At 37.9% G+C, this 13,862-nt stretch overlaps 2 protein-coding genes and 3 long non-coding RNA genes across 10 annotated transcripts; 2 read left to right on the forward strand and 3 right to left on the reverse strand.

Moving 5' to 3' along the window:
* The first annotated feature begins 5 nt into the window (after positions 1-5).
* On the forward strand, positions 6-2,705 carry LOC144195258 (uncharacterized). Its single transcript, XR_013326065.1, has 3 exons — positions 6-811; positions 2,115-2,176; positions 2,259-2,705. It is a non-coding gene; the product is annotated as an uncharacterized LOC144195258 (long non-coding RNA).
* Positions 2,706-3,269: 564 nt separating this feature from the next.
* Positions 3,270-5,625, reverse strand: LOC144195642 (uncharacterized). Of its 5 annotated transcripts, none has more exons than XR_013326118.1 (6): positions 5,482-5,625; positions 5,224-5,309; positions 3,808-3,890; positions 3,663-3,745; positions 3,513-3,600; positions 3,270-3,342 (listed from the first exon to the last, which is right to left on the reverse strand). It is a non-coding gene; the product is annotated as an uncharacterized LOC144195642 (long non-coding RNA). The 5 variants fall into 5 exon arrangements; XR_013326119.1 differs by having other exon boundaries at positions 3,270-3,439; XR_013326117.1 differs by having other exon boundaries at positions 3,270-3,450.
* Positions 5,626-5,890: 265 nt separating this feature from the next.
* LOC144196027 (uncharacterized) lies at positions 5,891-6,451 on the forward strand. The gene is made up of 3 exons (XR_013326202.1): positions 5,891-5,976; positions 6,062-6,355; positions 6,418-6,451. It is a non-coding gene; the product is annotated as an uncharacterized LOC144196027 (long non-coding RNA).
* A 123-nt stretch (positions 6,452-6,574) lies between these two features.
* polb (polymerase (DNA directed), beta) lies at positions 6,575-10,454 on the reverse strand. The gene is made up of 14 exons (XM_077714912.1): positions 10,251-10,454; positions 9,611-9,668; positions 9,475-9,541; positions 8,922-8,996; positions 8,782-8,840; positions 8,651-8,700; positions 8,512-8,563; positions 8,381-8,435; positions 8,147-8,219; positions 8,010-8,080; positions 7,843-7,929; positions 7,696-7,763; positions 7,490-7,629; positions 6,575-7,276 (listed from the first exon to the last, which is right to left on the reverse strand). The coding sequence occupies exons 1-14, from the start codon at positions 10,309-10,311 to the stop codon at positions 7,182-7,184; spliced, it is 1,011 nt and encodes a 336-aa protein (XP_077571038.1). The 5' UTR covers positions 10,312-10,454; the 3' UTR covers positions 6,575-7,181.
* A 111-nt stretch (positions 10,455-10,565) lies between these two features.
* enkd1 (enkurin domain containing 1) lies at positions 10,566-13,670 on the reverse strand. Of its 2 annotated transcripts, none has more exons than XM_077714557.1 (8): positions 13,423-13,670; positions 13,067-13,166; positions 12,782-13,006; positions 12,550-12,716; positions 11,868-12,011; positions 11,587-11,720; positions 11,376-11,509; positions 10,566-11,299 (listed from the first exon to the last, which is right to left on the reverse strand). In XM_077714557.1, the coding sequence occupies exons 2-8, from the start codon at positions 13,149-13,151 to the stop codon at positions 11,139-11,141; spliced, it is 1,050 nt and encodes a 349-aa protein (XP_077570683.1). In that variant the 5' UTR covers positions 13,152-13,166; positions 13,423-13,670; the 3' UTR covers positions 10,566-11,138. The 2 variants fall into 2 exon arrangements, with proteins under 2 accessions (XP_077570683.1, XP_077570684.1); XM_077714558.1 differs by having other exon boundaries at positions 13,400-13,670.
* Between the last annotated feature and the right edge of the window lie 192 nt (positions 13,671-13,862).

Here is a 13,862-nt window from a genome sequence, read left to right on the forward strand (position 1 = left end):
CATTTTATGTTGGACCGGCATGCACTGCGGGATCATCGTTGCCTCGGAAACCGCGAACCGACCCATTCATTTAAGCCACGCCGAGCTGAGCGTCCTTTGTATTGACATACCTGTCAACCTCTGCCGTTAACTACCCTTCTAAATGATCATGATTCCCTGTACAAACCCCCCAAAAAACGTACAAACACTGTACGACGCATGTTTACTCGCGGTAACTCGTTTCTTACTATGCGGCTCCTCCATGCTTGCTTCCACGATATTTACTCTATGTATATATGCATGCGCATGTTATCCTTCCTTATCGATATTGCCGTACGCACCGCTAAAAAAATACATACGATTGAGGTTACTTTTTGCTGGTATACCGAGACAATAGTAACGATCGATGACAGTAGCGTCTTGGCTACCAGCCTACGAGACTATCTGAATTTTAGCCAAAACGGTCTTGTTGAGATTGGTTTTCATAAATATTGGCGATTTTTTTTTTCCGTACAAAAGTCGGTGTACATGATTTGAAATGGTAAAAAAACGTATGAAATACGTATAAAACGTACAAGTTGACAGGTATGCTGTTTTATAGCATAAAGACCACACAACTCACGACTATTCTTCGTCATCTTCTAAACATAGACAATGGACATGGGAGGACAAAGCACCTCTTAGGAGCTCGGTAAGCAACTCACCATCTTTTCCACTTTCAATATGACGGGCCAATATGGGCGTGGTTACGCCCATTGTCGACGGAGCGGATTTAATTAAGTGCATGTGCAGTAATTTTTCCTTTTGGAACGCTGGACGCGCACGCCAACAGGTAAGAAGTCGAGCAATTCACTGGCCTAAATGTGTTTTTATCACGCGATCGGGAGATTTTTCAGCAACTAGTTGAGCCCAAAACGCCAACAAATCTCTTAAGTTTAATGCCGAGTTTAACAAACCGTCGACAATTTAAGTATGGGCTTCTTTTCTCGACCGGCTTTGTGCCACATCATGTTACGTACTAGTCAGCATTAGTGTCAGCGTCACGATTTGACTTAAAAAAGCATGTTCTCCGTTTTCTTTCCATTGTTGAGTCGTGTAGCAAGACTTTAAATTTAATCAAACAATGCAAGGCATCAACCGACAGTTTCCTGGGTAAGTGTTCACTCTAGAATGACATCCAGGGGCATGACTTAGTTCCTGTTGTTTTGTATGTAATCGTTTTCATTCTGAGTGCGAAACACATGTTCCCGATTTGTAAATGTTCTGTTTTTACAAAAAAATCACGTATACAAAATTTAAGACCACTTCCTCCTAGCTCACTGGTGTCAAAGTTGCGGCCCGGGGGCCAAATCTGGCCCACTGTCATTTTGTGCGGCCTGAGAAAGTAAATCATGAGTGCTGACTTTCTGTTAGGATCAAATTTAAATGAAGATTGTACATGTATATTATATTACCTCATCTTCCCTCTTTTTAAATCAGTAATTGTATTTTTTTAATCCATTTTTTACTTTTTGTGTTTTTAAGTTAAAAAAGCATATTGTAAAATCTAAAAATAAATGTATTTTAAAAATTGTATTCCACACTAATATTAAACATTTTCCCCAAAATATTTTGTTTCCTTTTGAAATGAAAAACAAATTATTACAAGATATTTTCTCTCATGAAGAAAAAAAAGCTCTAACATTTGTTTTAGATCTATAATAAAACTGAATATTTAGGGCTTTCGATGCAGTTTTTCAATCCAATTTAAATAGAAAAAAAATATCTAAATATTTCAAAAATAGTACAGCTCATGTAAAATCAAGTTGACCTTATTGCAGCCCGCGAACCAACCCGAGTTTGACACCCTTGTCCAAGCTGTTAACCTCAGTCTGTATATTTAATCGCATTGTCTGGAAAAGGGGAAATAGCACTCGCTAACTTATTTTCATTCTTTATCTTGATCGTTTTTTACATTTCTTGTAATATTGCTCTGTCCCATAATTGTTTGGCAACCCCCAAATACGTTGGTTGAATCAAGTGTTCCCTGTTTAGCATCAAGATAAAACTACTTTCCCCAAGAAACAACTAAGCCTATCTGTTGAATCTCCATTTATCCTAACTTGTGCTTTTTTGTGTGAAAATTTTCCATTTAGCACCAAGATGCAGCTCTTCTAGCATGCCAGGAGCACTCTTGAGATTACTGGGCCAGATCAAGGTAAAACTCCACCCCTTCTAAAAAGTTGAATCTCCAGTTTATATATTCTAACTTTTGCTATTTTTTTTTTTGCATGCAAAAGGCCTGAGAGATCTTCCTCACAAGTTGCCCACTTGAATCATATGGTGTCTCTGTACTTCTGAAAATCCAAATCAAATAAAAGCCTAAATCGCCATCATGTTTCACTGGCCATTCATTCCCACTGCTATTTGACTAAATCTTTAAGGTAAAGAGGATCTCAGTTAATGCTGGAGCAGGAGTTCTACGTATATTTACCTAAGTGTTTGTTCCTCCAGTATTTTCCCATTTTGATCCAAGTGTACAACCCCCCAGATTTTATTTTCCAAGTGTTTATTCCTCTAGCTTTTTTGCCTAAAATTACATATTTCCTGTGTATATACCCCTCTATTGTGTCCCATGGATATTACCTCCAGCATTTTTATCCAAGTGTTTATTCCCAGCATTTCCCCCCCTAATATATTATAAGAGTTTCTCATGTACATTCCAGAATGGCTTTCCCCCTGCTTTTTTGTCAATTTTTTTTCTCTAGGTGTTTATCCCCCATTTTTTTTTCTAAGTGTTTATCCCCCATTTTTTTAATTTTTTTTCTAAGTGTTTATCCCCCATTTTTAAAAAAAAAAATTCTAAGTGTTTATCCCCCATTTTTTTAATTTTTTTTTCTAAGTGTTCATCCCCCATTTTTTTAAAAAATTTTTTTAAGTGTTTATCCCCCCTTTTTTAATTCTTTTTTTCTAAGTGTTTATCCCCCCTTTTTTAATTCTTTTTTTCTAAGTGTTTATCCCCCCTTTTTTAATTCTTTTTTTCTAAGTGTTTATCCCCCCTTTTTTAATTCTTTTTTTCTAAGTGTTTATCCCCCCTTTTTTTAATCTTTTTTCCTAAGTGTTTATCCCACCTTTTTTAATTTTTTTCCTAAGTGTTTATCCCCCTTTTTTTAATTTTTTTTCTAAGTGTTTTGCATTAATTTACAAATGTGTTCTTATATATGCTGAAGTTAAAATGTTTACTTATAAATAAAAAAATTTAAACTCTGATTGTGACTTGCATTTTTTTGTTAGATAAATACCAACACATGTTTACATTTCAAAGCTTTTATTTTGAAAAACTTGAATAAAATGAAGTAATTCCTCTAGTCACCAGCAGGAAATCTGGAAAAACAGGAAATCAGCTTTTATTTTGAAAAAGTTTGTAGATAGGTTCCCGCTGGTGTTACAGCATCGTAAAAAATCGAATCTTCTCCACCCTCTGGTGGAATTCTGGAAAACTGAAAAAAGGGGGGGTTAGTACAGTTAGTTAAAAAACAATGAGAAGGGCTCACCTTTTATTTTGAAAAACTTCATAGACTGGTTCCCGTTGGTGCTCCAGCATCGTAAAAAATCGAATCTTCTCCACCCCCTGGTGGAATTCTGGAAAACAAAAAAAGGGGGATAGTACAGAGTTAAATAAAAAACCATTGAGAACAGCTCACCTTTTATTTTGAAAAACTTTGTAGATTGAGGGCTCCTGAGGCTATCTGTTCATATGCAGAAACCAGGTCCCCTCTGGAAGATTCTGAAAAACAAAAAAAAGGAGTCAGTACAGAGTTAAATAAAAAAACATTGAGAAAGGCTCACCTTTTATTTTGAAAAACTTCATAGATTGGGGGCTCCTGAGGCTATCTGTTCATATGCAGAAACCAGGTCCCCTCTGGTGGATTCTGAAAAAAACATTAAGAGCTCACCTTTTATTTTGAAAGGCATGAAACCAAGTCCCCCATGGGTGGAATTCTGAAAAATAAAACATTCACAAGGTCTTACCTTTTATTTTGAAATAAACTCATAGATATGCTCAGGCAGAACACATCTATGAGTTTTTTTCAAAATAAAAGGCAAGACCTTGGAAATGTTTTGTTTTTCAGGTTTCCCACCTATGTGGAGATAGGCTCAGGCATGAAACCTGGTCCCCCATGAGTGGAATTATGAAAAATAAAACATTCACAAGGTCTTACCTTTTATTTTGAAAAAACTCATGCTCAGGCAGAACAAATCTGAGTTTTTTTCAAAATAAAAGGTAAGACCTTGGAAATGTTTTTTTGTTTTTCAGAATTCCAGCCAAGGGGAGTAGGTTTCCTGCCTATGTCAAGATAGGCTCTGGCAGAACCAATCTCAACATAGGCAGGAGACCAAAAAAGGAGTGAAGGCACAATAGATTAAAGTAAAGACTAGCGCCGAACATCAAAATTTGACTAAACTACCTCCTACATTTAGCTTTTTTCTATGAAACATCAAAAGGCAAATTAGACAGTCTGCAGTAAAGACTAAAAAACGATCAGTCCGTTTTCCTCCACAAAACTATATCAGGATATTGATCACGTGGTGGGAAATTTGAAAACACTGGACACTACAACGTTAAAATAAATCCCACTTCTGCCTCAAGTTTTCAGTCGATTATTTCAAATCCATTCATTCTTAAAAAAATAAATATACAAAGTTTGTTTTTCTCGTTATGTTTAAATGAGTCAAAAATGACACCAGCACTATTGTTAAATAAATCTATTTTGTCAAAACTACATTTAAAACTAATATGGAAAAAAAGGTCAAAGCCCTGAGGTCTTTAAAAAAGTTAAGGGGCTGAAAGTTTATAATTTATTTATGTTCAGTTCCACTATACGGCAGATTTTTTTTGTAAGTTCAAAAAGATGTGAAAAGTCACAGAAACTCAAGCAGGAGTTACTCCTTCACTTGCCACTACAGTTTTTAATTTTAACTTACTTCAATAGGGATGAGCCTACTTTACGGTTTACCATTTATCACAGCCAGGTCTGGTCTACATTAACCGCAATAATCGAGGGATTACTGTTTATTCCTTACACATCCACTAATGACATTTGCGTGGGTGAATTACCCACAGTTTTTTGTTTTGTTATTTAAAAACAATTTGAATGTATCATGATGAAAATCGAGCCAATTGCGCAAAGCCCTGAACACTGAACGCAGGCGTTTAAAGATTATACGGATAGAGAAGATCGGAACTGTTTAAAAATGACTCACTTTGTTATGGCGTCGACAAGCTGCTCCTTTCTGGTCGTTTTGGCCACATTCTTGTTGTTTCCCAGAAGTCTGTGCACATTGAGGGACTGAAAGACACAAAGGAATGATTTCGTTTTAAACAGAGAGCGATCGGAAACGCAATGTAGCCAATTTGTTTGCAAACATTTTGCTGTCTGCACACACATGGGGCTACATCGCGTCAACGAATCACTCTTGAGACGAGAACTGGGGCTTCGAAATCCCCAAACGACAACGTACCAAATGTGCAGCATCGTCCTGTGAGAAGTTTGGCAGGATTTCGTCGGCAAATCGTCAATTTTGTGCTTCTCTGCAGTGCACGCACGCACGTACGCACGCCCGTCTTCCTTCCGGGTTCATCAGCTGATTTTGGCGTTTGACGTCAGCTATTTGAACTCTGGCCTCAGCCACGCCTATTAAAAAAAGGGCACATACAAATATATATATATATTTTTTTATAATAACGTGCATTAGTCAGTATATGTTTGTGTGGAGGGGCTGTAAATGCTTTTTGGTTGGACTTTAATACTTAAAAGAAAAATACATTGTTTTCATAATAACACACATTAATCAATGGGTGGGGCGAGGGCGGGGCTGTAAGTACGTGTTGATCGGGTTTTAATACTTAAAAAAAATACATTGTATTCATCATAACGTCTGCGGGGGAAGCTGTAAATACCGAAAGCTGTCAAAATCGACAAGAAGTCCAAAGTCGAGGCAGAAGTTGTGGAGGAGGTAGGACCCAAATCTTTCAGGTTATATTATGTCTTATTTTCATGTGTACTAAACCTACTCATTTTGTATCTTGCCTCCCCGTTAGAGTCCATCCAAGTTTACCAAATCAAAGCTAAAAGATTGACATGGTGAGCTGCTGGCATCACCAACATCCCTTCGCTGGTGCTTGTCGTTATAGCGCAGGGGTCCCCAATTCCGGTACTCAAGGGCCCGTGTCCAGCGTATTGGACTACATGGTAAATAAACTGGATTGGGGTCCTTAAGGACAGGAGTTGGAGATCCCTGTAATAGAGACTTGGAATATTTTGGAGTGTCTCTGCCTCTGCAGCAGACAAAGAAAATGCAAACCAAGCCACTGAGCTTCAAAGTCATCATATGGGTATGTCTAATGTTTCCATTTATTTTTAGTCCTGTCTTTAACTTTTTTCCTTTGTTTTGCAGTGGGACAAAAGAGAGGTGGCACTATGGGAAGAAATAGGGCATTTCTGGTAAGTAGAATATACAAGTTAGTTATCATTTAAAAAAAAATACACATGGAAATGCATGTCTACACTACTGTTAAATTTTAAACAAAACTCAGTAGAAGCACGTTGTTTTTTAATTTTTTTTATTTGAAACCATTTCACTCTGTTTTGCACACAGGTATTGCTCAGACTCACATAGCTCATTGAACTAATATGATACATGCTTTAAAAATAAAATGACAATACAAATTGACAACCTCAAACAAACCAGAATAAACACACAATAATTGGACGCAACACTCAATTATCCGATGAAAAACATCACTCATGCCAATAGATAAAATGAGCAACCTACATCATAACCGGCAATGTACAAGTTTAAAGGAGCAAAGGTAACATTAAAGCATTGTTTTTCCATGATTAACTCAGCATAACTGACAGTTAGCGGGCCACTTCATTCTGCCGAGTGAATTTGCAATGACACTTTGTTCTTGTCTGGCTTAAGTCACAAGATTCCATGTATTGCTCCAACACCCTTGAGGATAAGCGGTTCAGAAAATGAATGAACTTTGCTGGATGCATGCACATTTTTCAGCAAACCATGATGGCAGAAAACAACATGACAGAAAAAAAGTGCATTGTTGGTGCCCAAAATTCACACTCAAAACACGGCCCCAAATAAACACTATCACTTACCACTAAACCACACATGTATAAGACCTGAAAAAAAGTTGTTGTTTTTTACTCGCTGCGATCTTTTGGCTCCTTGTATTTGTACTGGATGTAATCAAATATGTCTTTCTCACTATCCACCAACAGAGGTTCGCCTGCCACACCTGCAACCCAAGAATTATTGTTATTTCATCGATAATCAAGCGATGTCGACGACCGCTCGACAAGTGAATGAGGCTATGTTCTTTCTGTACTGTCTAACTTAAAATGTCTTACCTCCTCAACAAACAATTGTTCGGACATACACCATTGAACTAAATACATTGTAAACTGTAGTAATAGTCTGTTAACATGGAAGCGGTGGATACGATACTCACCAGTCACGCCAAGTGGCCGAATGGTGTACTCGTTGAGTGTGAAACCCTTCTCCAAAGCGTGAGTCCTCATGTTTTTGTTGAAGATGTCACTCCCGGTGAAATACAGAACACCACAGTAGTACTGGTCCTTGGGGATCAACCTTGAGGGGTTGTGGGCAGTGTGGATGTAAATAAAAGGTCTTAGGATGAATAAAAACGAGTGGTACCTGATATCAATGCGCCTGTGAAGGTATTCTTCTTCGTCTTTATCTTCTGGTTGCAGCTGACACACTCCCTGGGGAAAAGGAGAGCTCGACTTTGTACGCCTCGACTCGCCTCGCTCGGTAAATTGACAATGTAGCGGTCGGTCTCACCATGAACTTGGAATCCCCTTTGGATAGAGTGTCGGTCACAAAGCCGATAGACTGGAAATGATCTACCAAGGTGTGGAGGAGCTTTGGCTGAAGCGCACGTTTGGAATGAAGTTGACGTTGAATGACAAAGCAACCCGGATTAGATGCTTATTTAACATTTTGCTTACTTGCTTTTCAGTCTGAGAGGTGAATTCTGGGTGGGTTAGCAAAATATCAATATCACCACTCGATGCAGCACCTGCAAATTACACACAAAGGTCTTAAATGTCAGTAGCGTTCAACTGTAAAAAAAAAAAGTTTTTACCTCTCCTATAACTTCCGCAGATGGTTCCAATGTATTCTGTGTCAATCTTTGTCAACTCTTGAAGGATGAGTGTCTGCATGGGAACAAAGTTTTCCATACTTATATGCATGGAAAATTCGGTACTACAAAAATAGTACACAGATCAGTTACATAAATGATCCTATTATATTTTACTCTTCAGTTTTCAAGACCCAAATGTAGAGCGCAGTAAAAAAAAGAAAAGAATAATACTACCTCCATCTTTTCCATCTCAGTTCGCGGAATCCTTTTCTCAAATTCCTCAAAGTACCTAACCAGCACAAAATGATCCATCTATCAGCAAACATCATTTTGCTAATGTCAGTAAAACATGTCAGTATACTCACTTGAGCCCAATCTGTTGGTGATGGTTCAGCTTGTGTTCTATCTTCTTCAAGTCTAAAAGCAGACAATCAAAGGAAAACTCAAAACTTGACGCCAAAGATCAATTCTAGAAGAAAATATCGTGTAAAAAGCTCAACAAACCTTCGAGACTTTTCACTCCTTCATCAAAGAACTTCCTGGCAGCAGCGGGGCTAAAGTGGACACCCCCCAAAAGAAGGGCTCATTATTCTCTTATTCTTTGGACTAGATTTCAACATATTTTGGAAACATACCCAATTCCAGTTACTCTTGTAAGAAAATTGATGGAAGAGCTGGTGTCATCGTTTCGAATCTGACGAGCAGAGTGGAAATCATCGTAACACATTTTTAATTTAAGTGTCACTTGATTAAAATCATTTTCCTCAGACCTCACCTTTTCCAGTTTCCGTAGGGTTCCTGTTTGTAGGTACTCATCAATCTTTTCAGCTATTTTGGCTCCAACTCCACCCTGTAAACACAATTTTTTTATACCTCTACTTATGAAAATGTACTACAAAGTGGACAGCTTTTGGTTCTAGTAGAACAGGCTTTTACTGTTATCTGGCGGACACATACAGGTATTACGTCTCCCAGTATAACGGCCGTGTAGGAAACTATTTCAGCGGTGCAGGGTGCATTTTCACATGCGTTGTTTATTTTAGGACATTAAAAAATCATTTCCTTATATTTTTCTAAAATTTCCTCACATCTTTCATACTAAATTAGTTGTGTGAGGACAGTGGAACGAATTTGAGAATTTACATATAAAGTAATTAAAGCAATTTTCAATTTGCTTTAAAAAAGATATGGAACCGATGAATTTCGTAAGTAGAGGTATGACTACACTGATTTCATTGGCGAGTATGATTAATCTTAAACTTTTATCCTAGCTAATTTTGGGTGCAGTAGCAAAAAAATATATATCTATATAAAAACATAGAACGTACCAGTTTCTTGGCTTCTTCGCCATTTTTGATCTTTTGAGGGTACTTTGCGATTGTAGAGGCTGCCTTCCTAAAATAGCAAGTATAAGGAGACAAATTCAGACAATGAACTCATTTTTTTTATCATAGGTCTTATTACCTGTATGCATTGTATTTGTGAATTGCTCTGTTGACATTTTTCTCGTAGTTAGCCAGCTCTGGAAACACAAGAAAAAGATGTTAATGTCCCCTTTTGTGATGACTAAATATCTTACCTGTAATTTTTTCATGCACTATTGATGACACTTTTGTTTTAACATTATAAGGCGTTCATCTGCATATCTGCCTATTTAGCTTCCATTTATTTGGACAGAAATGAACTGAAATATAAGCATTCAAGTTCAGCCCTCCCAGTATAAATAAATTGGACGCCTGAAGCTGTCAATGGTCGACAATGGTCAAAATTTGAGAATTACCTTATAGTTTTACATCGGGTCTTAATCGAAGTGGATTTATTATATTTTAATTCCATTAAGTTAGCGTTTAGGATTCATTCATACATGTATTTATAATTCTACAATGCGAAAAAAATAGAAAAGCTGATTAAAATTATATCATATTTGGATATATTTTAAACTGACCAAAATTAGCTATTTGCCTGACAGAAGATTCAGTCTTAAATGATCTCTCGCCTATTCATAGACAGGTTGATTTAATCACAGGAGTTAAAGGGAAATGCAGCTGTCCCATTGTAACTTGTGTTTAGCCTAGCAATGCGGCTAGCTTCTTTTTCTACATACCCACAAGGAAGTCGGTGATTCCCTCATTAAGAGATTCCTGCGGCGCTTTTCTTTTGCTCATGGCTGAGTCGTCCAATCTTCAAATATTCGGAGACGATTGCAAAGGTTTTTTGACACTCTAAACAAACGGTGAATGTCTTTTGAGAAAGCTGGCGTGTAGCTAGCACATGAGCTACGTGAACAATGACCACAACACGAGAGGAGGGATCAGACGCGATGGGGGCGTGGCATGTAGCATGACGTGGAGTATGGGCGTGTCATTTGATGGGTGGAGGCAAAGGAAACTGAAGATGCGTTGTGTTTAAAGATAAAAAATTTCGGGAGGAAAATAAATCCTTTATTTGTAAAGCTCATTTTACATTGAATACACGAAAAATGTAAACATGCACTTAGTTAATGTAAACAATGTTTATACTTGCAAAATAAAACAAATAAGTTCATACCAAGTCTTATCGCAATTTGAATTGTTTTGCAGTTTTGTTTAAACTATGAGGCTGACTATATAATACATATCATAGTTGGAAATACATATGTATCGATAGGACTTTTTGAAGTTTTGTATTCAGATTTTTTTATGATCAGTTTGCTCATTCAGTATTTGTATTAAAACCAATTAAAAGTATCTTACAATGTACAATATATACAATGCATAAAAAGTCATTTCTATTTTCTAAAGATCTTATCTCAGTCAAAACCACATCATCCATTAGAAATATACATTTCTAAGTTATTCTGTAGTTGGCAGTTTTCCACTTCATGGTATAAAAAGCGCGCCTTTTTAAATTAAGTTAGTTTAAGTAATTTGCTCGCAGTTGTAATCCAACATGGTGGTGGAATTTGGGTTTAAATTTTGAAAATTTCAAACCATGGATGCTTCTTATTCACATGTCATGAATTAATTTTGATAAAAACTTTATCTCTGGAAAATATACTGATGGCTTCCTCGATCTCACAAATTCTTTTATCGAGAAAAGCGCGGCGGGAGCGAACGCTCAGATTGTCCGCTTTGAGTGGAAGCAACACCAACTCTGTCACCATAGCACGATGATCTATGAAGAAAAAAACAACAACATAATGAACCATTGTACAATCTGTTAGAATTTAGAACCAAGGAATCGGTCATACTCTCTTTGAGCGTCTTCAGAGATTGTTGCCTCTCGCTGTCGTCCATTAAAATGTAGCCATCTGGAACTGATGGATTGAGCTTCTTCCTTTTCTCCTCCTCTTCTTTGCGCCACTGTTTCTTCCTCTGTTCTATGCTGTGTGTAGGCAAACCTTGTCAGGCTATGTGATAAAACACACTTTGGATGGATTATTCTATGAAAACATCACCCACTAGTGAGGAACCTGGCCTACAACAGCAGCAGGCAATGGTTTATCTCGCAGGTTTGTCAGGGACTGCGACCTCTGCATAGTTTTTCCTGCCGCTCGTGCATTATACCTGATAAAGTCTACCGCCTGGCTTTTCACCTGGAAAAGAGAATGCACCAACATAGTGAAAGGAAGACTATCAACATGGACAACCAGTCTTGTTTGGGTCATTTATGATCAATTCATTTGAAGTGTCCCAGTTCAAACAGTTTGTTCATGGCATTGGCTGTAACTGGCTTTTCTTACTTGCAAATTCTTTTCCAGTTCGGGTGAGTAAGAGTGACGCAGGTTCACAGCGGTGGACGCGGATTGTGGTCTTGGTGGTGCTTTATTTTGAGAGTGAGCCTTGAGAAAGTTTCGACATTGCGGTTTCACGGCCACACTGGCAATCTGCAACAGGAACCCTTTTTAGAAGTGCGGTAATGTGACAGCGGTTAAGTGGTTTACACTAATGTGTCAAGACAATCTGATGGTTGGCGCTATGCAGTAGAACCTGCTGTCAAAATATGAAGAAAATGCAATGTTTTAAAGTTAGCCCAATGCTCTCTACACCCTGCAGAAACAAAAAATAATGTTTAGTTTCCGTTAGAGACTGCCATCTCTCCCCAGGTTCAAAAATTTTGGGACCACTTATTCATGTTGAGAACTTATCTGTGTTGACTACTACTCATTTATGTTGACTACTTATTTATTCATTACTTATTCATTGTTTGCGTTATTATTTAGTGATTATTTATTTGTGCACATCATGATGAAGCTTTAAATCTCATTATATTCATATAATGACAAAAAAAGCATTCAATTCAATTCATATATCATGAGTAAAATGCAATTTTTGAGAAGCATCCTCTCAGCATCGAGCCAAAGGGTTAAAGTTTATAAATGAATTCCACTGCTTGTATGCAAGAACTGAAGAAGTGATTGTTACCTGTAAGTCTTCCATAAATTTGGATGGGACATTGTCGTATTTGGTGGACGTCCACAAAGCTTTGAGTGGAGTGGAACGAGACCTCTCGGCTTCCGTTTGTTTGCATTGTCTCTGGATTTCCCGAAGACGCTGGATATTCTCTTTACGGAAATTGAACTCTCGCTCTTCTGAGGGAGACAAAATGACAGATGGTTAGACTCCATCAAAACCAAAACAAAAAATAATGGCTGACTTGGTTTGGGCATCTCCGTGGTACGAAAACAATCGGCTTCCAGGATCTCTCTAATGATGCCTCTCTGCCCACGTTCTAGAATATGGGAAGCTTTTGGGTTGATGCGTGGACGTCTCGTCGTGCCTCGCGTACTGTAGCATTCGGGGTGCATTACGGGATCTGGAGCAAAGGGCCCCGACAGCAGGGTCATCGTGTCCCCCTTGTTTCCTTCCAAACGACACAGAGCTGGAAGGAAAGAGCTTTATCAGAATCCTCCATCGCACCCATCCATCCAAGATGACCAACCTGAAGCAGGCCTTTTGTAAAACTGGGGAAACAGTGACGGGTCTGGGGGGATTGGTCCACATATCGATGACGGCCCCTCACCCATTGGAGAAAAGCGGTGCTGCGTGCATTTATAAAGTCAACAAATACACATTCATAACCTTAACATTGATCCATACTTATTTGCGTATAACCCCATAATGGCTGATGTAGTTGCAATTTAGCACAGGGACAGATCCAATCTTAAGTAAAATAAATTATAAGACTGACGTCGGCAGGGGGAATGGGGGTTGGAATTAGTCCACACGTGATCGAAGGTAAACAATACGTCGAGTATAAATCATAAAAGGATACGTTTTTGTTGAAATCGCCTTTACCTCGATATTGTTTCCCAGCGCAGGATTAGTGAGCCACGCAGGTCGATGACGTTTGTTTGAGTCTGAGTCTTCGTCTCCATGACAACGGTGTTAGTAGTCCCCTTGGAAGCCTGCGAAAATAAAAATTCGAAAAATTACATTTAGCTGTAGCAATATCCACATTGCGTAAATATGTGAAATTTCATTTTTGATAAATTCATTTTGGACAAAATATTTGCTTCCGATAACTAATTTGAACCCCATGTCTTAATACCACCTTTATCCGATTACCCTTTGAAATACAAAGTCGCCCCCAAGCGAGGAAAATGTGTCACTTACACGCAAACTATGACTAGTATTCATCAATTACTATATCTGTTTAAACCATTGAAGAAAAAAAACTATTAAATCGAAGCATATAACATCGCTTGTAAAATCCGTTCTATTCTTGGTTCAATTGA

This window comes from Stigmatopora nigra, chromosome 4 (genome assembly GCF_051989575.1).
Source record: "Stigmatopora nigra isolate UIUO_SnigA chromosome 4, RoL_Snig_1.1, whole genome shotgun sequence".
Taxonomy (NCBI): domain Eukaryota; kingdom Metazoa; phylum Chordata; class Actinopteri; order Syngnathiformes; family Syngnathidae; genus Stigmatopora; species Stigmatopora nigra.

Bases quoted from the DNA above. Each gene is read 5' to 3' on its own strand.
- polb (XM_077714912.1), bottom strand. From the start codon at position 10,311: ATGAGCAAAAGAAAAGCGCCGCAGGAATCTCTTAATGAGGGAATCACC. The intron at 8,997-9,474 runs GTACGTTCTATG...TTGTGTTTACAG, and splicing joins GCGAAGAAGCCAAGAAACTG to GGTGGAGTTGGAGCCAAAAT. The intron at 7,277-7,489 runs GTGAGTATCGTA...CTTGGGTTGCAG, and splicing joins TCGGCCACTTGGCGTGACTG to GTGTGGCAGGCGAACCTCTG.
- enkd1 (XM_077714557.1), bottom strand. From the start codon at position 13,151: ATGGGTGAGGGGCCGTCATCGATATGTGGACCAATCCCCCCAGACCCG. The intron at 12,717-12,781 runs GTCAGCCATTAT...TGTCTCCCTCAG, and splicing joins CACGGAGATGCCCAAACCAA to AAGAGCGAGAGTTCAATTTC. The intron at 12,012-12,549 runs GTAACAATCACT...TTCCTGTTGCAG, and splicing joins AATTTATGGAAGACTTACAG to ATTGCCAGTGTGGCCGTGAA.